The 26,875-nt window shown below is 43.5% G+C and overlaps 1 protein-coding gene across 3 annotated transcripts in view; it reads right to left on the bottom strand.

Moving 5' to 3' along the window:
• Positions 1-943: 943 nt before the first annotated feature.
• The window catches only part of traip (TRAF-interacting protein), a 41,487-nt gene continuing 15,555 nt past the window's right edge, over positions 944-26,875 (bottom strand). The window contains exons 8-15 of one of the 3 annotated variants that reach the window (XM_072472932.1): positions 24,009-24,096; positions 19,366-19,455; positions 15,689-15,777; positions 15,112-15,267; positions 14,240-14,285; positions 8,914-9,024; positions 5,757-5,857; positions 944-4,786 (exon numbers count right to left, since the gene is read on the bottom strand). In XM_072472932.1, the coding sequence (XP_072329033.1) occupies positions 4,642-4,786; positions 5,757-5,857; positions 8,914-9,024; positions 14,240-14,285; positions 15,112-15,267; positions 15,689-15,777; positions 19,366-19,455; positions 24,009-24,096 (826 nt within the window). In that variant the 3' untranslated portion in view covers positions 944-4,641. Of the gene's footprint in view, positions 4,787-5,756; positions 5,858-8,913; positions 9,025-10,239; positions 12,133-14,239; positions 14,286-15,111; positions 15,268-15,688; positions 15,778-19,365; positions 19,456-24,008; positions 24,097-26,875 lie in introns of those variants that run through there. The other 2 variants (XM_072472933.1, XM_072472931.1) reach the window with 2 other exon arrangements.

Here is a 26,875-nt window from a genome sequence, read left to right as displayed (position 1 = left end):
TAGATGAGGTGTGGAGTGAGGCCCTTCACAGGGTGAACTCCACGTCGTGTGCGGGGCTGGGCTTGATCCAGCTTAAAGTAGTGTTTCGAGTGCACCTGACCAAGGCGAAGGTGAGCACCCCCCCCCCCCCCCCGAGGTGGTTGATAGGTGCGAGGTGTGTTCCGGGAGTCCGGCCAATCACACCCATATGTTCTGGCCCTGTCACAAACTTGAATTTTTGGGCCTCCTTCTTTAGCACCATGTTGCCGATTCTAAATTGGAGCCCTGTCCTCTGGTTACCGTATTTGGGGTGTCGGACTCGCCGGGGCCACAGCCAGGGGTGTACGTTCTGATCTTCGCCTCGTTGATCGGTCGGAGGCGGGTTCTGCTGGGGTGGACGTCCCCAACCCCACCCAGCGCATCGGCACGGTTAGGGAACCTAATGGAGCTTTAGTATCCGGAGGTCAAATACAACGTGAGGGGATCGGGGATGGTTATGGGTCATGTCGGTTTGTGTTCTTTTTATATTTTTTTCTAATATGTTGCGTCGGTGGGTTTGTAAAAATAATCTTTTTGATAATATTTGGTAAAATTGAAAAACATTAATTAAAAAAACCATTCTAAGCCCTGTAATATTCTCACTAAATCTTCCAGCTCCTTTGAGATTATCCCTAACCCTTACCGTCACCAAGCTTCTGGTTATTTATCCCAATATCTCCTTGTATGGCTCAATGTCAAATTTTGTTTTGGAAGACTCGTGTTAAAGGAGCTGTTTAATACAAGTTGTTCAGGTGACTTTTCCACAGGGTCAGTTTGAGAGAGACGATTTGAACACTCAGGTTGTAAAGCGGTCATAAACACCGCACGAGCTATTATTCAACTTGAACTCATTGATCTCTCAGTGAAAGTTTGTGGTCTGGATGCTCCAACCGTTTATTGAAGGGAAAACAAGAGAAAGAAAATATTTTCATGCCAAAATATTTAATGGTCTCAGGTACTTTACAACAAATATACATAAATAACCCAATACATCAATGTCCCAAGAAAAATAAGCATGCACCATTCAGCTTTTTAACTGGTACATAAACCGGATTAATCATTGGAACAAACCAAAAAAAAGATTAGCCTCCAGAAAGAGGTCATAAAAGTAGAGAAACTTGGAAACCCCTGGTAGCAAGTGTGTATTAAAAACTAACATCTGTTGACAATGGTGCAAGACTATGGTGACTGCCAGCTGAGTTTAAAGAGCAGACTGTACTGCAAAATGGCTGCAATTATTTCCCACATGGTGACATCTATAACACTGCAGCCAATCATATACCAATCACAGCCCAGAGATTGTAATCCTCCCCTTGAAATAATGATTTTGAGTATTCAGCATAGGCTGTTGTGTGACCATGACGATCCATGACTGAATACCTTGGTCTGCTTCACCAGTTTATTAATATGCAAAAAGGAAATCTCAAGAATCTTTTTTTTTCACCCATGTTTGCGAACATGTACCACATCTATTTCTGATACAACCAATGCCGGATGAATCGGATTGAAAGTGACTCTGGAAAGTGGTTTCACAAAGGCTTTGGGACACACAACCAACACAAATCACACCAGAAAATTCATCTAATCTCAAAACAAACAGTAATTTACAGGTCGAACTTGAGGGCTTAGGCCACATTTCTCTCCTGTTGGTGATGTCAATCTAATTGACGACACAGACCTAATCCAAGCACTATTCAGATCCAAAATACAAAACATAGGGATATTTCACTCAAACAGAAAATCAATTCACTGCCAAAATTCACTGGGCATTTAATCGCTCAATCTAAAGAAATCTTGATCAAAGTCCAACCTTTCAGGCTATCTTGGCTCTAGATTGGAGGACTGAATTGTTGAAATGCTAAATCTTAAAAAAGTTACAAGGAGGTAAGGAACTGAAAGGGCGTTGATTGTCTGACATCCGGTATGGTTACCACCCAGTTAGAAACAAGCAATACAATGTCTCGCACAGCCATGTTGGGCCGAACGGCCACATTCTGTGCTTTCTCATGCTTCTAAAGCAACAGTAGAGGAATGAATAGATAGCATTGTATGACGTCCAATGATAGTCCATTGAGCTCCACCGGTACTGCCAGAGTCACCATGGGCATGGGAGGAGCTGACTTGCGTGCTCTCCTGCAACGTGACCTTTGGGGTGCGTTGCATACCGACATATTTGTTGTCCTGACCGAACGAGAATACAGAGAATTCAGCTGGATAGTCAGAGGAATCCCATAGAGAAGTAAAACCTCTTTTACTTTTTGCTTTAAAAAAATATTGAATCCTATTTGATGAGTGTACAACATTAAACCCCAAGGGGAAAAGCTAATACAAAACAAGCAATTAAAAAGACAGTTGCAAACCTACAAGAAAACATGTTCTCATTGCTTTTCCAATGGAAGAAGATAAATCATAGAATCCCTACAGTGCAGAAGGAGGCCATTCAGCCCATCGTGTCTGCACGGACACTCTGAAAGAGCACCTTACCTAGGCCCATCCCAGTAACCCCATCTAACCCGCACATCTTTTGGACGCTAAGGGCACTTTTACCATGGCCAATCCACCTAACCTGCTCATCTCTGGACTGTGGGAGGAAACCCATGCAGACACGGGGAGAACATGCAAACTCCACACAGTCACCCAAGACTAGAATTGAACCTGGCTCCTGGGCACTATGAGGCAGCAGTGCTAACCACTGTGCCGCCCCATGATCGTTGATCAATGAAATGATCTTTGATTTCCCATTGATATTGAAAGAAGATTTAGGGATCAATTCATGGTTAACAGGAGGTAACATTCTTATTTTCCTACAATTCATTTTTGAATAAGTGCTATATTTATACAGTTTTTAAAATATTTAATATTGTCCTAAATTTACACCAACCATAAAGTTTCAACCTTATTTCAAAGACGTATGAGACTTTTAAGGAGTCAGTCTCGTTGTCGTGGAACCACTTTTTTGAAGAGCTCACCAGCAGCATCTCTATTAAAATTAACAATGCCAAGTGAGTAATTAACCACAGCCCCACAAAGGGCCATAGGCATCTCTCTCCATTAGAGCCAGTTGGCTATATACAGCTTGAGCGTTGCCCACTCTGCAAGCGTGGGGCAAGGCGAGGAGGCAGGCCTTCATAAACTACCATTAGGGAAGAATTATAATCACATTTTGCTTTGAATGCTCAGCACTTACAAACCAAAGGATGACCTGAAGAATTACTGCGCCTGGCAGTGCAAGGTTGCTGAATTAACACACAATTAGAATTGCAGGACTGTTGAACTTCCCTCAGGGTTATTGATTCTCTTCAACAATGTCTGCTTAGTATCTGTGCACCATCAGGTCAGGCTCAGCAACCAACCCCGAGCAGATCCCACAATGTCATCATTTAAAGGAAATAGAAATGGAAGATAAAAGAACCAAGTGGATTATAAAAGAGATAAAAGAGATAACCTTTTAGCAAAAGTCATTTAACTTTACTCTAAAACTTCACAAACAAAACTGTTGTAGATCGGTGTGAAAAGAAAGTGTCTGCCGTGCGTCAGGCTGGGTACTGGATATCTCAGTGAACCACAAGAACTGGGTGTTTCTGCTGTCTCATCTTAACATTAAAACGTCAAACAGTTCAAACTCCTGCACGAACGAGTCCGTTGGTGACTGCTGTGGCAACTGTCCCTGGACTTTTATGCTACGTACAAAGTCAGACAACTTTTCATCACAGTGAAAATATTGCCAGTATTTCTACCGTTATAAAATCATTAATGGTGTTGAAAATTATGTTGAAACTTCACTTAATAGCCAGCGACGGGAACTTGAAGGATCCATCTCGAGATCACTGCACCTTGAACTTTAATACAGTGCTGTACTGGCAGATGTATCGAGTTGTTACTGGTAAATTACTGTCAATCAAGGCAGTTCTGTGAGTAGCTCAAAGAGACAGGTTAATCTAGTCCAAACCACACAAAGAAACCCTTTGCTGAATGATCATGAGCCAAACCAGATGACTGGATTAACCTTTATCAAATCTAGCCAAGACCTGTGGAATGGAAGTCTGCTCACCTGCCGAACAACATGGATTTAATGTTGGTCTGGCTCAGAGACATACTAAAGCAACATAATGCAAAAATAGGTCTGGACAGTCAACATAGAACCCTAAAATCCTTACCGTAAACCACCCTAATTTGGTACAAAAGTGACAATCCCATTGAGGGGTGGACTTGATGCAGAGAACAGAAAGTTGTCACACAGGTGCAGCTGTAGGTGACGGTCCTTGAACAGAGCAGGGAGATTTACTCTGCACCTAATCCATGCTGCATGTGACTTGGGCTGTTTGATGGTGGGTGAATATGCTGTAACCCCCAGCACCAGTATTTCAGGGTGTCGAGGCACTATTCGCAATACAAGAGATGATTTTGTTCAAAGTTGTTCCGCCCTTTCACTGGCGCCCTCTCCTGACAGTAGGAATTCAATATCACGACGTTTCCTTCTTTTTGGAATGCCATGTGATTTCGGCTTTCCAGGACCAGGGTAATATCAGTGGGCTGCCAGCTGGTTTAATTGTAGTGATCGGGAGCCGAGGCTTTTTGCAATAGGGACTTTGACTTTACATTGACGAGTCTGAAGTTCGGGAATCAAATCAGGAAATTCTCCAGTTTGGGCTGGTTGCAGGTGGATGTATTGACAATCATCCGTGACACTTTCTTCCTCTTTGCCTTTAATGGCAGTGGCCGAATTTCAGTCATTTTAGTCTGAAGGAAGTCATGTTGAAGGAAATAGCTTTATTAAAAATAAAAGCAACAGATTAAAACAAAATTCCCTTCATGTAATTTTGAAACGATACAAACATTTTAGTCAACCAGGACACTTCAACTCTCTGCATTCACAATGTCTGGCTAGGACACAATCATCCTAAAAATGTAAACATAGTTAGGGATCCAAAATTATCTTGATATATTCAATCTTACTTTTTCAATAGTTGCCAGAGTTTATCCAGTAATGGTTTCCCTTCACATTCCTACATTATCATCAGTGGCTTCTCTCTACATCTATCCTTAGCCCAGTCCGCTGCCTGGGAAAAGCTGGCAGCATAATCAAAGATCCCTCCCACCCAGCTTATTCACTCTTCCAACTTCTTCCATCGGATACGAGATACAAAAGTCTGAGAACACTCACGAACAGAGTCAAAAACAGCTTCTTCCCTGCTGTTACCAGACTCCTAAGCGACCCTCTTATGGACTGACCTGGCTAATACTACACTCCTGTATGCTTCGCTCGATGCCGGTGTCTATGTATTTACATTGTGTACCTTGTGTTGCCCTATTATGTACTTTCTTTTTATTTTCATGTACTAAATGATTTGTTTGAGCTGCTCGCAGAAAAATACTTTTCACTGTACCTCGGTAAACAATAAACAAATCCAATCCAATTCCCCTTCCTAATCTGTGATCTACTCTTGGGAGACAGGACCTACAGATACAAGGTCCACCTAGTTGTCTCAACCTTTCTATCTCTATGTTGACAGACTGCCGTTCAATATCTAATCGTGGATGAGATACAATTCCCACCGCAAATCACACATCTTTTTCATCAATCCCATCCTTCTTCCCTCACCGTCATCTCGGACTGAAACAAGACTGTATGCAGTCAATGTTCTATTCAACTTTGAGCCAAGTTTCTGATCCCTTATCCTCTGCAGCATAAAAGTCTGCCAACTTCCATTTCTATAACGTGCTCGACCTCAGCTTACCTTTTCCATTTCACCCACAAAGGATTTGCAAAAAAACAGCAAAAGGATACAGGTTCAATAAACTTGGTTCTTCCTCCCAACCCATCAAAGCCAGTCCGTACCTAAGGGGACAAAACAAAACTTTGGCCTGGAGGATTTTGCATTAAAAATAACGAAAGGTTATTAAGGAGCAAATTGGACAGCAACTCCCAGCCTCTGCACAATACAGAAATCTGGAAGTGGCTGTCCTATTTGCGCTGCTCCTCCAGAAGCTCCACAGCAGAAGTATCTTGCTGAGAGACTGGACATTCAAACATATAAAGAGCATGAAGTTGTGGTACTAACCCAATAGATATTCACTAAAGATGCCAGAAGTGTGGGGCTTGTCCATTCAATTATTCAATACATTTTAAGGTGGAGATTAAGTCTTAATTACAGACACCAACCTCTCTACTATAAAAATTTAAATAGATACTTGATAGTACTGAACTTGAGTATTGTTGAAAAAAAGAGACATACTGTCAAAGCTTTTCATCCTGCATTCATCAGGATACCAAACAATCCCAATGTGTCCAAAAAGTTACACTAACAACCAATTTAAGATCATTCAGACTCGCAATGCCACTCGCTTATGCTTGCTAGAAGCTACATACATTCACACGCAGGGCCCTGCCCTCTGCAAGCAGAATGAACATGTCCAGGAATTGCACAGTTTCAATTTAAAGAAAAGCATGGCGTGCAACCGTTCCCTGGTTCATTCTCCACGATAACACCTCAACCAAAATCCACTTGCCAACCAATCAGCAACCTTTTCTCATGCAGTATAAATTGTTGTTCCATTTAAATTTGGTATTCTTGCATCGGCCCTGATGAGTGAAAGATGGAAAGCTTCAGTAGCATGTGTCTTATTTCAGAAATTGGAAAATGCACTTTCAGGATTCTTGTAGATTTTAATTGTTCTTGGTAATTTTACAAAAAGGTTATTTTTTTACTTTTTCTTTCTCCTCTCAATCCCAACTTTCTTTTCTCTCTATTTTGCTTTCTGTACGTGATTTTACGTTGATAAATATTCTAATTGACACTTCCTGGTTTAGACTCCACGTCCCTCTTAAGGATTGGATTTTTCAATCTGATTGGATTAACAGAAACACCCTCATCGCACAGATTCCAGATCCCTTGCAGAGGGGGCACTGTCTGTGCGATAATCCCAAATCGCAGTGCAAAGCCTGCAGAGATTCTGTGAGCATGTGTAAACGTAAAGTACAGCAACTGCCTTTTCTTTGCCACTGGCCGCAAAATATGGGCCACTTTGGGCCAGTGTTACACCTAATAAAGGGACCAGTCAGGACAAAACACCCATATTCTCAGTCTGTTTCTGATCAACAATGTCTGAATCAAAGGTAAGGTAAAGGATGGAACTAAGAGATGCTAAGAAACATACAAATATCTCTCTTTGTAACATCTAATTCAAATTGAGGTGTCTTGCCCTTTGGAGATGATCAATGCAACTTCCTGCACACAGGAGAAAAAACAAAACAAGTGTAGCAGTCCTGAATTCAAGATACTTTGGGATTTCAAAAAGTGCGTGACTTATTCCGGGGGGGGGGGGGGGCGCGCGCTAATCAATAGTTAAATTCAGAAGCACATGGGTGGTCAATGCAGACCTCCCTATCTTTTGCTAACTCTCCCCCCACTGCTGTTGTTGCTGTCTTGCTAGGTTTTTACTTTTTGTCATGAATTCTCCTGCTTAAATCTTTACTGGCTTAAAGAAAATCACGGTATGACGATGTAGGGGAAGCAAAGTTGTGTTGTCACGGGACTAGTAAACCAGATACCCAATCTGATGCTCTTGGTGCCCAGGTTCAAACCCCACCATTGCAGATGGTGAAATTTGAATGCAACTTTTTAAAAAATGTAAACAAATCTGGAATTAAAAGTTTAATGATGACCATGAAACCATTGTCGATTGTTGTAAAAACCCATCTGGTTCACTAATGTCCTTTGGGAAAAGAAATCTGCCGTCCTTACCTACATGTGATTCCAGATTCACTGCAATGTGGTTGACTCTAAACAGTCCCATCAAGGACAATTAGGGATGGGCAATAAATGTTGGCCCAGCTAGCCAAGCCCATGTCCCATGAACGAAATAAATAATAATGTCAAGTAGTAATTTTGTATACAGTATAATGGTTTAAACCCCACATCCTTCAATACCAAAGGAACCAATTTAAGCCAAAGTCCAAACTGAAATGGTCAATTTTAACAATAGTACATCAAAATAAAGACACACTTTTCCCATCAGGCCAAGCGGAAGCCAGGCCCAGGTCAGTCCCCACAGGACCTCTGCATAGGAAACAAGTTTACTGAGGATGATAAATAAGAATCAACGTTTCGAGTCCAACATGACTTCTTCAGAACATCCTCAAGTGTTCGAAGCAGTGCCCTATTGGACTCAAAACATTAACAGTAATAATAATCTTTATTAGTGCCACAAGTAGGCTTACATTAACACGGCAATGAAGTTACTGTGAAAAGCCCCTAGTCGCCACATTCCGGCACCTGTTCGGGTACACAAAGGGAGAATTCAGAATGTCCAAATTACCTAACAGCACGTCTTTCGGGACTTGTGGGAGGAAACCGGAGCACCCGGAGGAAACCCACGCAGACACGGGGAGAAAGTGCAGGCTCCGCACAGACATGACCCAAGCCGGGAATCGAAACCGGGTCCCTGGCGCTGTGAAGCAACAGTGCTAACCACTGTGCTGCGTGCCACCGCAGAGAGAAACTGTTTCTTTCTCTACATAGGCTACCAGTGCTGCTGAACTTTTCCAGCATTGTCGGTTATCCTTTCAAACTTCCAGCACCCGTAGTATTTTGATTTTATGATAAGTGATCCCTTCAGGGTGGCATGGGGCACAGTGGTTAGCACTGCAGCCTATGGCGCTGAGGACCCGGGTTCGAATACCGGCCCTGGGTCACTGTCCCTGTGGAGTTTGCACATTTTCCCATGTCTGAGTGGATTTCACTCCCCTCCCCACCCAAAGATGTGCAAATTAGGTGGATTGGCCACGCTAAATTGCTCCTTAATTGGAGAAAAAAAAAAATTGGGTACTCTAAATTTATATTAAAAAAAATAAGTGATCCCTTCTGGCAGAAACAGGAAATTCGCTTTACTTACTGATCCTTGGCCTCCATGTCGATCCATGAAGCTCCCATGTGGTTTCTTTTGGAATAACATGGAATTTTTGAGGAATGCCGGGAGAATATAATCCTCATCTTGGTTCGTTTTCTTAAAGATAAAGCAAAGTTTTTGCTAAGGTTACTGCAATTCAGATCTCAAACACTTGCTCCAGGTGAAATGAAACAAGGCTCTGATCTTCTTATCATCATTACCAACAAAAAATGCGAGAAAATCTCAGCAGGTCCGACAGCCCATGTGGAGAGAGAAACGGAGTTAATGTTTTGAGCCTGTGACTCGCTGACTATAATGAAAGGTTATGTCCTGATGAAATTTAACGGTTTCTCTCCACACAGATGTTGCCACATCTGCTGACTTTTTCCATCATTCTCAGTTTTTATTTCAGATTTCCAGCATCCCAGGTATTTTGTTTTTATATTATTCCGATCCTCTAATGCTGCCAGCTCTTAACCCGGCAAATCCAATCACAGCGACAAACCTACCTAATGTTCAGTAAAAGGGGAGTTTTCAAATCTGAACTAAACCCTTTACACGTTTATCCAGCATCCTTATGAATGTTTGTTAGTTTTGTACGTATTGTTTCTGCGTACATTGAGAGTATGTTGAGTAACATAACTTCAACGCATACATCTATTTACTTGAAAATACAAGTCACTAGTTTCAAAAGGTTGGGGGGAGGATAGGAGCAAATTACTGAGGATGCTGGAATCTGAAACAAAAGCAGAAAATACGGAACAATCTCAGCACGTCTGACAGCATCTGTGGAGAGAGAGAAGGGAGCTGGGTGACTCTTTGTCAAAGCTCAAAGGGTAGGGGATAGATCTGCCTTGATCCAATTCATCAGAGGAGTGTATCTGGCCGTACCAAACCTTCTGTCTAACATTGGGGTGTACACATAGTGAAGACCACCAGAGAGGTGCAACAATTCCTCACAATACAAATCCTAACAGATAACTATATTTGCATGAATAACACATATTAAAAGTTAAATAAGGAATATCTTTACAGGTATAAATGCATTTGTGTGTACATAGTTTCTGAGCCAAGAACCATACCTCAGATGTCCTTGCTGAGAGACAGAGTATAACTTTGGTACAGATTTGGAGCGTTTTCCCCACATACTATTTGGGGGGGGGGGGGGGGGGAGAAAAGAGGTGGAAAAGAGAACCAGTATCAAAGAACAAAGAAAAGTACAGCACAGGAACAGGCCCTTCAGCCCTCCAAGCCCGTGCCGACCATGCTGCCCGACTAAACTACAATCTTCGACACTTCCTGGGTCCGTATCCCTCTATTCCCATCCTATTCATGTATTTGTCAAGATGCCCCTTAAATGTCACTATCGCCCCTGCTTCCACCACCTCCTCCGGTAGCGAGTTCCAGGCACCCACTACCCTCTGTGTAAAAAGATTTACCTCGCACATCTTCTCTGAACCTTGCCCCTCGCGCCTTAAACCTATGCCCCCTAGTAATTGACCCCTCTACCCTGGGGAAAAGCCATCGTACCATGAAATTATCATTGATTGTTGCAAAAACCCATCTGGTTCACTAATATCCTTTAGGGAAGGAAAGTTGCCGTCCTTATCTGGTCTGGCCTACACATGACTCCAGACCCACAGCAATGTGGATGACTCTTAATGGCCATCTGAAATGGCCTAAACTACTCAGTTCAAGGGCAATTGGGGGATGTGCAACAAAATGCTGGTCTTGCCAGCGACGCCCACTTCCCATGGAAAGAAAGGTCCCTCCTCAAGCAGACAAAAGACAAATGAGGAAATTAAAGGGAAGAAAAAGAAAGTATTAACAATAATAATAATCTTTATTATTGTCACAAGTAGGCTCACATTAACACAGGCTTACATTAACACTGCAACGAAGTTACTGTGAAAAGCCCTTCAAATCATTAAAAATATAAGACTATGAGAGGAGAAGGACCCATCACATATAGGGTAAGGTACCAATTCACAGAACCTGAAGTGTGAAACTAATATAAAATAAAAACAGTTCTGGAAAAGAGTCATATGGACTCGAAACATTAACTCAATTTCGCCCCCTACAGATGCTGCCAGACCTGTTGCATCTCCAGCATTTTGCGTTTATTTTAATAGGAAACTGATACCCGAGATGGCTCTGTAACTGACATTTTGCACCACGCACATGGTCCCAAGTCAGAGAATTATGTTGCTTCCAATTGCCATTAATGTTGTCCTTGCAGTGGAACAACAATTGGATGTTACACATTTCAATTGTAGTGTAACAAAATCGGTGTTTACAAACATGACCGCTCTCACCGTGAAAACCTACAAAACACTGCATCCAAAACTTTTAATGCTCAAAAAAATATTTCCTCATTGATTTAAATTACTGGTCCAACCACTGGCTTTTCAGGGCAACAAGAGATGAAGGATAAATGGAGCTTTGCCAGGATCACACCACATCACACCAATATTCAAAATTACATTAGCTGAAGGTAAATTGGACACAAATTTGATTTGATTTATTGTCATGTGTATTAATATACAGTGAAAAGTATTGTTTCCTGCATGCTGTACAAACAATGCATACCGTACATAGGGAAGGAAGGAGAGACTGCAGAATATAATGTTACAATTATAGCAAGGTGGAGAGAAAAGATCAACTCAATACGAGGTAGGTCCATTCAAAAGTCTGATGGCAGTAGGGAAGAAGCTGTTCTTGAGTCGGGTTGGTATGTGACCTCAAACTTTGGCATCTTTTTCCTGACGGAAGAAGGTGGAAGAGAGTATGTCCGAGGTGCGTGGGGTCCTTAATTATGCTGGCTACCTTTCCGAGGCAGCGGGAATTGTAGACCGAGTCGATGGATGGGAGGCTGGTTTGCGTGATGGACTGGGCTACATTCACGACCTTTTGTAGTTTCCTGCGGTCTTGGGCAGAGCAGACTCCATACCAAGCTGTGATACAACCAGAAAGAATGCTTTCTATGGTGCATCTGTAGAAGTTGGTGAGAGCCGTAGGTGACATGCCAAATTTCCTTAGTCTTCTGAGAAAGTAGAGTCGTTGGTGGGTTTTCTTAACTATAGTGTCGGCATGGGGGGACCAGGACAGGTTGTTGGTGATCTGGACACCTAAAAACTTGAAGCCCTCGACCCTTTCTACTTCGTTCTCATTGATGTAGACAGGGGCATGTTCTCCACTACGCTTCCTGAAGTCGATGATAATCTCCTTCGTAACAAATGGTTATATTTCAACATTCCTACATGCCAGACTTTGGTTAGTTTTACTGTATTTGTGAAGAGTGTATAGTTAAAGCAGCGTGTCGCAACCAGTGTCAAATATTCAAAAATTACATTAGATGCAATTATTTCATATAGTAACTGTTCTACACACAGTATCCATCTTAATAACATTGCTATAGTGATCAAAGCTCTTCAGATGTACTTCAATTTGTATATTTTGCCTTATTGTTTATCTTATTTTCATAAGACAGCTATTAATGGGCAAACATCTCAATATCAATCTTAATTTCCTGTCTCGCTCCATGTCCGTTCTAAACCACAATTGCTGTTAATTTGCTTCTAATAATCTTGATTGTCACAAGTAGGCTTACATTAACACTGCAATGAAGTTACTGTGAAAAGCCCCTAGTTGCCACCTTCCGGCTCCTGCTCGGGTACACAGAGGGAGAATTCAGAATGTTAAAGTTACCTAACAGCACGTCTTTCGGGACTTGTGGGAGGAAACCGGAGCACCCACGCAGACACGGGGAGAACGTGCAGACGCCACACAGACAGTGACCCAGCCGAGAATTGAACCTGGGACCCTGGAGTTGTGAAGCTACAGTGCTAACCACTGTGTTAAAAGGTGCATTTCAAGCGGATGCATAGGTGATTGGTATTTGGACGTCGTCACCCATTAAGTGTGCAAGCCGAGTAAATTCTGTCTCAACATCTCTTCGAATGCTGCATTCATCATCTTTTTAGCACCATGTGTTATCTTCCAGAATTTGGCACTGAATAGGAGGCCTCGGGGTGCGTGCCTTTTGGACGATTGAGGCCATTGCACACATCACATGCATACATCCTTACAAGAACACAAGATATAGGAGTAGGAGACGACCACATGGCCCGGTGAGCCTGCTCTGTCAATAAACATGATCCTGGCTAATCTTGGGCTCCATTTTCCTGCCCACTCCCCATATCCCTCAATTCCCCCGGGACCAAAAATATGTCGAATCCCAGCCTTAAGTGTACTCAGCAGTGGAGCATCCACAACCCTCTGGGGTGGGCAATTCCAAACCTTTCGAGTGAAGTAATTTCTCCTCATGTCAGTCCTAAATGATTGGCCCCTTATCCTGAGACTGTGACCCTGTGTTTTAGATTCCCTGAGCAGTGGAAACAAATCTGTGTCAGAGGTTTGTAGGTTTCAGCGAGATAAATAGTGTACATGCGCCATGACTAACGGAATGCATGCACAGCTCAGAACTGACCACGATGAGGTCGGGTTGATCGGCTTCTCGGTCAATATTGGTGGAAATTGCGTTTTTCCAAAAAACGATCCTCCAGCCGGGAAAATCTGGCAATTTATTGGTGAGCATTGGGCAATTCGGAATTTAAAGATCTCTAGGTATATATAAGCTGTAGAAAGACTATCAGGGTACCTGCCACCTTGTGGTCCCCGCTTGGAGCATCATTGGGCAGTAACAAAGTTCAATGACAGGCCTACAACTCTGAAGCAATGATTCTCCAACAAGTGCTCCCATCGAGGTGGTGTTGTGCTCAGGTTCAGGGCAACTGAAGGCGGCCATTCAGGGTCATTATGGAAAGGCCATTCAGCCCCGAGTCCATGTCCTGTTATATTCAAAACTTTGTGGCTCTGTCGGTGGATCTTCCTGGCTAATATTTTGAAATGGAATTTCCCGGTCATTGCAGATTTATTGGTAACTGGGTGGCAATTACTTTGCTGTTACTAATAACCAATTGTGATTTCCCTGAATCAACAAAAAGGCACCAATAGGTCACATTGCATTTACAACCGGCAACAAAAGAAAAGCAAAATCAGAATTTACATTAAAAACTATGCTGTACAAACCTCCAGGGATCGCAAGATTGGTGGTTAACATTCCTATAATTTTGCTTCTGTGGTTTCTAGACCGTTCTGAATCCCATGACTAAACAATCCTGAAAGTTTCCATTAATCTTGACATATGCCTGGCGCACCCGATTAGATTACATTGTAATTACTGTTTATTTCTCAGGTAACTTAGCAAATTTGATCTTCAGTTCCAGCAGTGGAATTACTGGTTCTGCAGAGATTAGAAATAAATGCTCACCTTTGATTTGTCCAGTGATTTGGAAGGCCGATTTAGCCTGGATAACCTGTGAAAGTGGAGTGGGCAGGTTGCAAGGAGGTGGAGAAAAAGGACAACAGAGAATTAGTTTGTGACATTAATGAAGGTCGTTTTGGTATCTCCTCGCTCGAAGTCATGGAGATAACACAGCTGTCAAGTGCAGTGTGGAACGTTTAGGGCGGCATACAATCCTGTCTGCTTTGCTTTCGCAACCTTGAGGACCAAAGATCCTGGATCAGTATGGCCCATTGATCAAAGTTACTTGTGGATAGAGACATAGAGGTTTCCAGATTGACAGATTCAAAAGTAAATTGAATTGCTGTCCTTGTAGCTAATAAATCTGTATGTCTGGAACAATGCGAGTTGCACAGGTCAAAGCTTTGATGAATGTAGTGTGAATCCTGATTAGACCCATGTTAATATCTACGTCCTGCAGATATTTTGACTTTATGTCATCTGGCTGGGAGGAGACAGTCTTTTTATTAGTGCCACAAGTAAGCTTACATTAACACTGCAATGAAGTTACTGTGAAAATCCCCTCGTCGCCACTCTGGGTAGTGCCAGAAGCTCGGGGTTCAAGTCCTCCCTCAGGACTCGATGGCCACAGAAGCTGCATCCAGAGCGTGGCCAGCCAGGTTAATTGTCACCCTGCAAATCCTTCTGATACACCTGACGGCAGATGGTAAAGAATGGCCACACTGCATAAAACAGCGGCAAACCACCCAGCATTTTGCCAAGCTCAATTGTGAATCAATCCAAAGGGAATTCCATGATCGCCAATGCTGTCTTAGGGCAATGTACCCGGAGCGGGAGGAGTCGGAGTCATTTGGCTATTAATGAGCTCCTGCACTTACCCCACTGTGTCGAGCTTTATTTTCTTGGATGCAGCACTGACAGATGTCAGGAGAGTATGATCTGGAGTGTCAAAGTCGTATGTCAGAGACAGATCGATATCATCCCCAGTGGTCGGCTTGTGCAGTTTAGGATGTTGCAAATCCACAGGAGCGGGGCTGTAAGCACAGGAACATTTCCGCATTTAATTGGCAGCGGTACAGCGATGCATTTGTGAAACCAACATCAAACTAACATGCCGTCTTACCAATTCTACTAAAAATATTCCACAGAAATCACAGCATTTGAAGTATTTCACTCTTTGAAGGGCTTGGAAATATAAAGCATTATACAATTACAAGTATTGTCCAAAGTCTGGAGGGTCACGAAGGCAAATCGAAGATTTCCCCACAGGAATGAGGGCAGCAGAGGGAGTAACAATACATTTACATTGCCAGGCCCTGGATGGTGCATGGCACAGGGTGGGCACAAGAGAGCGGGGAGAAGCACATCTTAAAATTCACCTGATTTCTTGAATATTTAGAAATAAAAGCAACAGACTTGAACAACCATCTGAATAGACCAAGTTAGTTCTCCCACCTCTCAAAGATTAAGCGGCTGATTGCCTCATTGGTGCGATTCGGCGTACTGAGGGACTTTTGGAGGAATTCCACCTTCTTCTTCAGGTTCTGCAAAACCAATATTTAATACATTTATCAGGGCTGGAATGCTCAGACTTCTGCTTCTACAGGAGGTGGAAGGGGGAAGAGAGGGTGGGCGGAGGTTGAAACTTAAGGGTGGGAACCAAGGAAAGAAACAACAGAAGTTGCGGGGGGGGGGGGGGGGAAAGAGAAGAGGGGTGCTGAAGAGTTAGGGAATCCTGGCGCCCTTTATCATTAGTGATGCACACCGTGATACAGAGCATGTCTATGTCCAAAAACAATACTTGTAGCAAAAAGGCTCATGTCCTCTGCACCCTACCAATGTAAAATATGTGGGGAGGGGAGGGAAAAACAGAAATACAAGGAAAAGGTGCTTTGGAACAGAACAACACATCCTTTATGAAGTTACTGAGCACCACAGGTGAGATATATTTTCGCTGAGCAAATAGCACTCCTCTCGGCCCAGCTTTGTCAGCCGGAGATGATTGCGCGGTTTATTTTAAATGGGTTCATGGATGTTCAAATGAAATGAAAGAAAATGAAAGTCACCAGAGTCCTCGAGGACATAGCCATGCTCCACTTTTGAGAGCGATCTGACTAGCGGTGATTTAACCCGAGATTCACCAACTCTGGCAAGGGGCGAGGTTGAGAAGGCGGGATCTTCATATACCCTCAGCCGATACGGGAATTGAGTCTGCGCTGTTGACGAAGCTCCGCGTCACAAACCAGCTGTCCAGTCAACTGACTCCCAAATAATGTTCAAACAGTGAATGAAGGAATGCCATACAAATACAGGCTAACATTCGAAGCAGAACTTCAAGGCAAGGTCTGTGGTCTCGTCTTCAAACGTGGACTCAAACCACTTGGTTTCATGTTTTGTACCTACAAATGAAGAATTTTAGTGACCAAGTCTGATTTTAACACAACTTTGCGACAGTGCACAAACCAATTTCACTGATACCCTGACCTGTCAGCTGCAATAAGCGGTAAACCTCAATGGGCTGCTGTAAGTTCAGGTTCAATCACTCCTGTAACTGGTTGGAGCATCTTAATGAGTTTATTCATTTAGTTAAAATATAATTTTTTAATCCCATCCTTATACAAAGCCAATGTGCAGAGTGGACAGGGCAAACCCTGAATAAATCTCTTTGCTTGCTCCAATTCAAGTTCAAATTGAAGCCAATTCGTGGTCTAACACAAGAGAGATACACAAGATCCAAGCTGACAAGAAAAGGCATCGCCCCTCATCCTGGGCTTGATCTGACGCCCGACCTTAGCCAAAAGGCCGAGAAGTGATAATTTTACGAGAGTTGATGGTGAATGTGTAATATGTATGATAGTGTAACCAGTGAGGGAGGTGTAACAACATTTGCTCTTTGTGAGCTGACCCAGATAATTCCTGTATTGTTGAATAAGAGACATTACATTTGACATTGCTGGCTTCTTCACCAGTGTTCCACTTAAGGAAGCCACAAATATCTGAACTGCAGCATTATATCATGGCAATCCACGCTGGCCACGCAAACCAATATTCACTTGAGCTGATGAACTCAGCAATTCGGCCAGTTGAGTTCAGTTTTAACGACAGCATGCCTGCCCAAATAGATGTTGCCACCATGGGATGGGCCCAGCTCTTGCAAACAACTTTGTTGGGTTTCTTGAGAAACATTTCTTCAATGGAATGACACCCAACCTCCTACCCCTTGCAGATTTCCGATAAGTGGATGATATGTTTGCTACATTTAAATCTGTAGCAGTGTGTAATAATTATCTTGCATGTCTTAATAGGCTCGATCCTGCACTCATTCACTTGAGGCAGCAGTCAAATAAACTCTCCTTGATGTGTTAGTTGAAAATTTGCCAGGGGGCTCTCTACTGCGGTCTACCCCAAACCTACCTTCACTGGTCAATATACGCATTGGGATTCTTACAGTTCCACACATTATAAGATCGACCTTACTGGCAATGTCATAAAGAAGGCCCAAGCCATTTGCTCATCATGCAGACGAGATGCTGAAGTAGGATGCATCAAAGACATCCTACAGGATAATTGCTACCCTAATCATTTTGTGCTGTATATCACACAAATTTATGAATGGGTCGAAGGCTATCACTTTTGGCCCAGTCTACTTCATATTGCCCTGGAAAGGCAAGATATCTCAAAACTGAGCAACAGGTGAAGCTAGCTGTTCCACGTTACTACTATGCAATGCAGTAGCAACACAGGTTGGATTCGGCAAATTAATTTCAGTGTAATGCTAGGGATGTAGGCTGTACGCCCCAGACACTGGCAGCAGTGGATCGTATCAAACAGCATGTCCCTGCTGCTGTTTGCAATGGGTAAGGTACAGGCGACATCCAACCAGCCCGTGTTGCAAAACTCAAAACACAGTGTTCAACATTAGATTTGATGCCACGATTGGACAGCATTTGCTAAGCAATTCTCAGTGTGCTAAGAATTATGTGGTCAACCAATTTAAGATTGTCAGTCAGTCTTGTAGCGTGGCATGTGTCTCTCTACTGGAAGCTACACATATTAGTACACAGGGTCCTGCTCTTTGCAGACAGAAAGAACATGTGCACAAATTATGCCTGTTTCAGCTAAACAAAATAAGTTACAGCCATTTGCGGATTCATTCACCATGGCAATGCCTTAACCAACCAGAATTAAGCGCCTGGTTTAAATGTCAAACAATGCTTGTAAGTTAACTGTCACCATCTGGTGCATTCTCCATGGCAATGCCTCTACCAATCAGTCTACTTCCCAACCAATCAGAATTCTCCTCTCATACGATACAATTTTCTTCGCTAAGTGCCCTGGTGAGTGCAAAACAAAAAGCTTTGACATGTCATTTTTTTCAGTAATTCTCAAGTTCCGTACTACCAAACGACTATAGATATTCATGGCATTCACATGCACTTCTTTAATTTCTCTGAAGTCAGACAGAGAAGACACTCGGTGTGTGGTGAGGCAGCTTTAGCTGGTTTATTTCAAACGAATCACAGGAACAGTTATGATCGAATTCCCTTGGTTCAGCCGAGGAAACGGGTCTTTAACTAATGCGTGACAGTAAACATGCCTCCCCAATTTGATTGGATGAATCTAGATTGCTCTCAGCCTGCAATTCTGACTGCAGTTTTGGACTTTAAGTAAACTAAAGTGGCACCCACCCGAGGGAGAAATCCACCAGCCTAATTTGACAATGAATCTTGCTGAAATCAATTAGCTGTTCACACTCGCTAGAACTCGTCATGAGAATGTCAAACGATCTTTCATCGTCTCCAGCAGGCTGATTCAGACATCCCACCTGGGTTCTAATCGACAGCTGCAGCCCAGCTGTCTTGTGAATTTAACCCATCGAGTGCTAATTTAGCTCAGTATGCGCATTTTTAATACCCATTACATCAGAGAGCGCATAGGCCGAAACCCGGAAACACATCCAACTGACAGCATTTTACCCAACGCAACTTCCACACTTGGGTTGCAGAAATACAGACCTCCACTCCCCCCAAAAAAGACTCGACGAAGATGTGGCAAAATAAAACATTGCAAGTGCAGTTGAGCAGGAATTGGCTCCACTTCACTGGGTGAATTTGCATTAAAGACAAACATACCATAATCTCTCTGTCCGCATTTCGCACATCCTCCTGCGATGCACGCAGCTCCTCTTTTATTTTCTCCAGCTGTGACACATTCTTTTCCAACTAAACAAACACAAAAGTTGGTTCAGATTAGGGATGACAAAAGCTTTCACCCCCAAAAAAGGCAATGTCACATCGGCAAGGACAGAGCAACACAACAATAAATGATTAGATAAATTCAGGGGAGAAAAAAAGTCAAAGAGCATTTTAAGTCATCACATGAATGGTGGTTGATGGCAATAATGCCTTCCTGGACAACACAGGTTAACAATGAAAGCTCAGTGGCTGCCTACAAAACGTAATTTTACATTCGCGAATATATGTCATTTGCTGATCTTGATTTAATAATTATCCAGAGGCAGAATTCAAAACAGTCCTTCCCGAGCCCTCCAGGGTGACCGAGATCTGATTGCCGATAGGCTTCAAGGCACCTGGGCTTTGGACACCAGCTTGTTGGAGCAGCTATCAAATCCTAAGGCTCTCCTTGCCAGCAGTTGTTTGCTGTGTGGGAAGATGCACACAAAATGCCATCCGTGTCCCAGCTTCCCTGCATAATGCTTGCAGCAGTGTAAACACATGTCATTGAGCTCTGCTCCTTCTCTGCGCTGGCAGTCCATTTGAAATGTCACACCAGTTAATTTCTGGCTGAACAAGATTTGCTTTTAATAAGAATCCCACATATTTTTCCTGCTAAGTTTTAGACACACTGCTGCTTTATTTTCAGGGAGGGTGGCGAGAGTTCTAGAACAAAGAGATCTAGGACTACAGGTTCATAGCTCCTTGAAAGTGGAGTCACAGGTGGACAGTGTGGTGAAGGCGGCATTCAGCATGCTTGATTTCATTGGTCAGAACACGGAATACAGGAATTGAAGTTGTACAAGACACTAACAAGGCCACACTTGGAATACTGGAGGCAGCATGGTGGCGCAGTAGTTAGCACTGCTGCCTCACGGTGCTGAGGTCCCAGGTTCGATTCCAGCTCTGGGTCACTGTCCGTGTGGAGTTTGCACATTCTCCCCGTGTCTGTGTGGGTCTCACTCCCACAACCCAAAGATGTGAATCATAGAATTTAGTGCAGGAGGCGGCCACTGGGCCCATCGAGCCTGCACCGGCTCTTGGAAAGAGCACCCTACCTAAGCCCACACCGCCACCCTATCCTCATAACCAAGTAACCTCACCCAACACGAAGGGCCATTTTGGACACGATGGGCAATTTAGCATGGTTAATCCGCCTAACCTGCACATCTTTGGACTGTGGGAGGAAACCAGAGCACCCGGAGGAAACCCACACACACATGGGGAGAATGTGCAGACTCCGCACAGACAGTGACCCAAGCCAGGAATCGAACCTGGGACCCTGGAGCTGTGAAGCAATTGTGGTAACCACTATGCTACCGTGCTGCCCGGAAGGTAGGTGGATTGGCCACGCTATATTGCCCCGTAATTGGAAAAAATGAATTGGGCACTCTAAATTTAAAAAAAACCACGTGGAATACTGTATATAGTTTGGGTCACCCTATTAGAGAAAGGATATTATTAAACTAGAAAGAGTGCAGAAAAGATTTATTAGGATGCTACCGGGACTTGATGGTTTGAGTTATAAGGAGAGGCTGGAAAGACTGGGTCTTTTTTCCCTGGAGCGTTAGGAGGCTTAGGGGTGAACTTGTAGAGGTCTATAAAATAATGAAGGGCATAGATAAGGTAGATAGTCAACATCCTTTCCCAAAGGTAGGGGAGTGTAAAACTAGAGGGCATAGGTTTAAGGTGAGAGATATAAAAGGGTCCAAAGGGGCAGTTTTTTCACACAGAGGGTGGTGATCATCTGGAACGAGCTGCCAGAGGCAGTAGTAGAGGCGGGAACAATTTTATCTTTTAAAAAGCAGTTAGATAGTTATTAAATGGGTAAGATGGGTATAGAGGGATATTGACCAAATGCGGGCAATTGGGACTCGCTTAGTGGTAAAACTGGGCGGCATGGACAGGTTGGGCTGAAGGGCCTGTTTCCATGCTGCAAACCTCGATGACTCTATGTGAGGGAGGGAGGCAGGAAGCAGCTGGAAGATTTTGGTAAGGCTGGGAATGCAAAGGTCATCCTGATCTTAACAGCAGGGCCGCCATCATTCTTAGTTCCATTTTCCGCCCTCCAGCAGCCAATATAACAGCCTTGTTGGTTGCTGGGCACAAAAGCCACAACCAGGGACCCTTGGGGATGGTCCTCAGCAATTGGTTGGGTTAGGAGTAGTGTTCCGATCCCAACTGATGTTACTCCGGGACAGGAAGGTCCCAGAATGGAATCCTGGCTCAAAAGACCATACCTTTTACTTTTTTTCCCCAGAAAATTAGTCACAGGATTGCTAATTAGTTTTTAACAACAGAAAAAAAACATTTATTACACATGACTTTAATACAGCACACCTTCACAAGGATAAGGCAGGTTACAAAATGAATCTTATGCTGCAACGTTCTCAATAAATATACAATCCCTGTAAACTAACAGGCCAATTGGGGCCAGGCACACCCCGCTCTGAAACTAAGTGATAGATTCTCCACTTCCCACCCCACGACGCACTTCAGCACCTTCTTTCAAACAATGCTTTCCCTCCGATGTTTCCAACACAGATCCACTTCCAGGATTTCTAATTCTCCTTTCAGTATTCCTTTCTCTTGAACTGCCACACGCATTCAAGCTTTCACATAATCTCTCAGGTACCCAGGCACCAACAGAACACTATTCCTTCACAGGCTTTACTAAGGTCACCAAACTTCAGATATCGGGTTTCCCTCCAGCCAACTTCATCAGGTCAGCATTTATCAGCTCTTGCTCAAGTTCTAGTTTCATTTTGCTCCTTTTACTTCAATCTTCCTGGGTTTCCCTTTTTCATTCATTGGTTTCTAGAACGAGCAGTTTAGTTTCTGGGACTTGTTTTCTTGCCCATTATTCCATTGCCTTCTGGCAGAGCGGAGAGAGCTGCCTTCTCTCTCACTACCTAGCTCCAACTGCCTTGGATCCGTTGTAACTAAACTCAAACATGAAAGGTGGCCCCTGGTTGCTAAGCAACGGCTCAGTGTTTCTTTCAGCTGTTTGCTTTACATGGCATAAACTTTTTAAGCACAATAGACAGTTTAAAATACATGCAAACACCTGTGTTTAATTAACATGAATCTATCTAGAGTTTTACCCTTTTCTACACAGAAACAGTAAATCAAACTCACTTAAATCTACCCCTTTTTTCTAATATTCAACAATACAAATATAGATCACTTAAAACTACAGTAGGCCTGGTTATAATTTGCTGCACAGAGCGAAGGAGACTGAGGTTGTTTGGTGGGTGTAGAGGAGGCGGGAGTGGTGAATGGGACAGTAAACACCCTCTCCTCCCCATCGTGAAGTGCCTTGGCCTCTGTCTATCTGACTGGTTTCCAACATAACCAAACACAGCAGCAGCTACTCCAGGATTGTCCAGTTAGGGTAAGCTGCTCTGCTGCTAGTCGCCAGTAATTCTTTTTTAAAATGTGGCTACTGAGTTACACGCTATTAACTCCAGCAGGAAACAAGATCTCAAATCAAATAAAAAGAAACATTTTTATTGACAAATTAATTTTATTCTGTCTCCCACCCACACCGATTTGTGCCTTTTGTTCTGAGCACCACACACATCTGCAAGATTATAGCACTCAGTGCTCCAGGCTCAGTGACCCACACTTAACCCATTATAATTGCGATACTTCATATTCTGAAAGTACATCTGATGGCATCAGCTTGTTCTCCCACTATTGGCAGCCCTTGAGAAGTTTAAAACAGCTGCATTTCCCTTCATTAAGTGGATCGTTTCTGCAGAATTTGCAGCATGTAATCATGCTATTTGGCCCAATTGGTCGATGCCGTGTTCGTGCTCCACACAAGCCGCCTCCCATCTTCATCTAATCCCATGAGCATAGGAATGTGGAACTTGCTCGCACAAAATGTAGCTGAGGTGAACAGCTTAGACGCATTGCTGGGAAAGCTAGATGAGGCTGAAGGCAATAGAGGGTAATATCGATAAGTCCATGAGGGAGGGGGCTTGATTGCAGCACAAAATATGGCGTGGTATGCGTTCTGAAGAAGTCTTATTCGACTCAAAATATTGACTTGGTTTCATTCTCCACAGATGCTGTTAGTCCTGCTGAGCATTTTTAGCAACTTTCTATTTTATTACGGTAGGGATAGGTTGGGCTGAATGGCCTGCTTTTGTGCTGGAGGTCCTGCTTTTGTGCTGGAGGTCCTATGCAATTCTATGTAACTAGCTGGAAGGGTGGCAAAATCACATTCAGCAGCAACTGTCAAAGTGAAAGCGGTGTATATTTGCAACAGTAAAATTTGAAGGGCTGTGGGGAAAGAGCTGGGATGTGGAAGTAATTGGATAACATTTTAAAAGAACTGACACAAATAAAATGGGCCGAATCTATGGTCAGATGTTTGTTAAAACATTTTTTTTTAAAAATGGAATGCTTGCAATTATATATTTTTAAACCTACAATGAGGTCTTCACATGTTCAGAAAACCCAACAAATCCAGGTTGTCAAAGAGCCAGTGTAATAGAAGCTTAAAATAGTTAATTAAATGTTGCAATACTAACCTTGCAGGTGGTAAGAAAATGTTCCCTCCGGAGTTTCTCAGACATATCAATGGTTGATCGAAATGTCGCCTTCAGGTTTTCATATTCCCTGTGGGTAGGTTCAACAGCGACAAGGTGAGGCATTGCAGATTGCCACCTGGACCTCAAAAGTTGTTCAGGGGCCTGATTAATCAAGTTTACATTGTATAGCAGAAAACGCAACAGATTTCTCAGCAGTTCAGTCAGATGCAGCAGCAGAATGCATTCCAACACAGGACTGCACCAAGGTAGGTAGATAATTTAATAAAAAAACATGCATCTTCAACCAGTAAGTTGTTTGGAAAACACAATATTTAGTTTGGTGCTGAGGCAGTATGGATTGCTAGCTGATCTCTAGACAGTAAAGGGTAGTTTGTCCACTTGCTTGTTGGTTGCAGAATGGGCAAATAATTGACTTATGAATTTCAGCAGATCAATGTGAGACAATACATCTGAAGGATAAGGAGGCCACATTTTACTTGGAGCGTCGAGGCGAGGTAGAAGAACAAAGGGATTTTAGTGTGCACATATATAAATCACTAAATGCTGCGCCAAAGGTTAGCAATGTCCTGAAAAAAGGAGGCTGAGGGGGTGACCCAATGAAGATCTTTAAAATGAAAAAAGAAGTTTTGCAAGAATGGATAGAGAAAATGCTTCCCCTCGTGGGAAACAGAATAACTAGAAGCCATCAACATAAAATAATCACCAAGACGACCGATAGGGAATTCAGAAGAAACTTCTTTACCAAAGAGTCAGGATATGGAACCTGCTACCACAGGGAGTGGTTGAAGTGAATGGAATGGATGCATTTAAGAGGAAGCTAGACAAGCATGTGAGGGAGAAGGGAATAGGGGGTTCTGATGATGGATTTAGTTAGGGCAAAAGGCTAAGAGGCTTTGAGTGGAGCCTAAGCACCAGCATGGACTTGTTAGGTCTAACGGCCTGTTTCTGTGTCATATATTCCATGCAACCCAATATGTACAGACCAGGCTCGAGCTGCGGCCCATACAATGGGCGGCACGGTGGTTGGCACTGCTGTCTCACAGCTTCAGGGACCCGGGTTCAATTCCGGCCTCGGGTCACTGTCTGTGCGGAGTCTGCATGTCCTCCCCGTGTGTGCGTGGGTTTCCTCCGGGTGCACCGGTTTCCCCTCACAGTCCAAAGATGTGCAGGTTAGGCGAATTGGCCATGATAAATTGCCCCTTAACGCCCAAAGAGGTTAGGTGGGGTTATTGGGTTACGGGGATAGGGTGGAGGTATAGACTTAAGTAGAGTGCTCTTTCCAAGGGCGGGTGCAGACTCGATGGGCCAAATGGCCTCCTTCTGCACTGTAGGGATTCTATGATACGGAGCAGCCTTTCTCTAAGCCAGGGTTTTTCAAAGTGCAGGTCATGACCCGCAGGTAGGTGTCGGGTGGGTTGCGCAGCGTTTGGTTGCGCCATTCTCCCAGTGGTCCCGATCGTGGGTGAAGTGCCCAAAGGCCGCTACCGGCTTTGACATTAGGAATGGCTGCCGCTGCTGCCCTTTAAATGAAAATAAATGAGGCTGTGTGGAGTCCACCAAGCAGAAGCAGAGAGGTCACATGATACCCAACGTCAAGTGCCCTCCAGGCACGTGCTTTTGGTGACAAAACATGGAGCAGAGTTGCTTCCATTTTCCAGCTGCTAGCAAGAGGACTGTGAAGATGGATCATTTTCTGAAAAATAAGAGGCCAGACTCAAATAGGCAGCGTACCTATTGGACAGGATCTCACAACAGAAACTACTGGAGAGAGTTGCTCAGGAGAGTCCAGGGCAGAACAGTGCAGTGCTAGTGTTAGCTCTGTACTGAGCTCCAGGGCCTCTGGAGTAGCATCTCCCAGGAGTATCCAGTGCTGAGTAAAACAAGCATTTTGTTGCGACTGCGGTTCATGGTGACTTACATGTGAGAGGTTGGATTTTGTGTTTTCATAAAAATGAAGACGGCACAAAGGATCTGGCTGAATTCTGCACCTGATGTGCGCATGGCCCTCTCCTCCTTTGAACCGGATTCAAGTGAGATCGTGAGGACGACGCAGGTTCCCCACCCGCATTAAAGGTAAGCGAACGTGGCATGGGTCCCGAAGGTCGGCCGGTTGAAAAAGTGGGTCCCAGGCAAAAAAAGTTTGAAAAATACCGCTCTAAGCCATAGCAGCAGTAATGGTGATACAGTTGGCCTCACTTCATCTCAGCTTGAGAGTAGAGAGAAAAAATTAACATGGGCTAGTGCTCCTGATTGTTATGATGATGAAGAAAACCCCTGGAAACATTGGGCTTTAAAAAAGACCCGAATTTTTAAAAATGGACACGGACACCAGAGATGGCTGAGAATGTACAACTAGCCACTAACAGGAATTAGCATCAATGAAAGTTCAAGAACAATGGTGCTCAATCTTTGAGCAGTCCGTTTACATTTTCAACTTTTATTCTCAATGAAATCTGGTACTTATTCATCTGAAAAAATAAAAATTACAATCAAAGCAGGCAGAACCATGGGCAACTTTGAGACAGCAGAGTCGCAAGTTGTTCTCAAACTTCAATGGTGTAAGCCATAAGTGCAAATCATTTAACTGCACTGTTTTCTCCAATTAAATATCGAGAAGGCATTGTTTTGGGTCTCTCCCTCAAACGCTGGTACCTAGCTAGTGACGCCGCCATCCCTCTCCCTGGGAACAGTCTGAGAATAAACAAACATCGGTGTCGTATGTGACCCCAGAATGAGCTGCCGTCCACATATTCATATCATCACTAAGCCCAACTATTCCAGCTGTGGAACAACACCCGTCTCGTTCAATTCTTCATTACCTCTGGACTTGACTATTCCAATGCACA

The sequence above is a fragment of the Scyliorhinus torazame genome, chromosome 13 (assembly GCF_047496885.1).
Source record: "Scyliorhinus torazame isolate Kashiwa2021f chromosome 13, sScyTor2.1, whole genome shotgun sequence".
Classification (NCBI taxonomy): Eukaryota; Metazoa; Chordata; class Chondrichthyes; order Carcharhiniformes; family Scyliorhinidae; genus Scyliorhinus; species Scyliorhinus torazame.
This window is presented reverse-complemented; position numbering and strand designations above follow the sequence as displayed.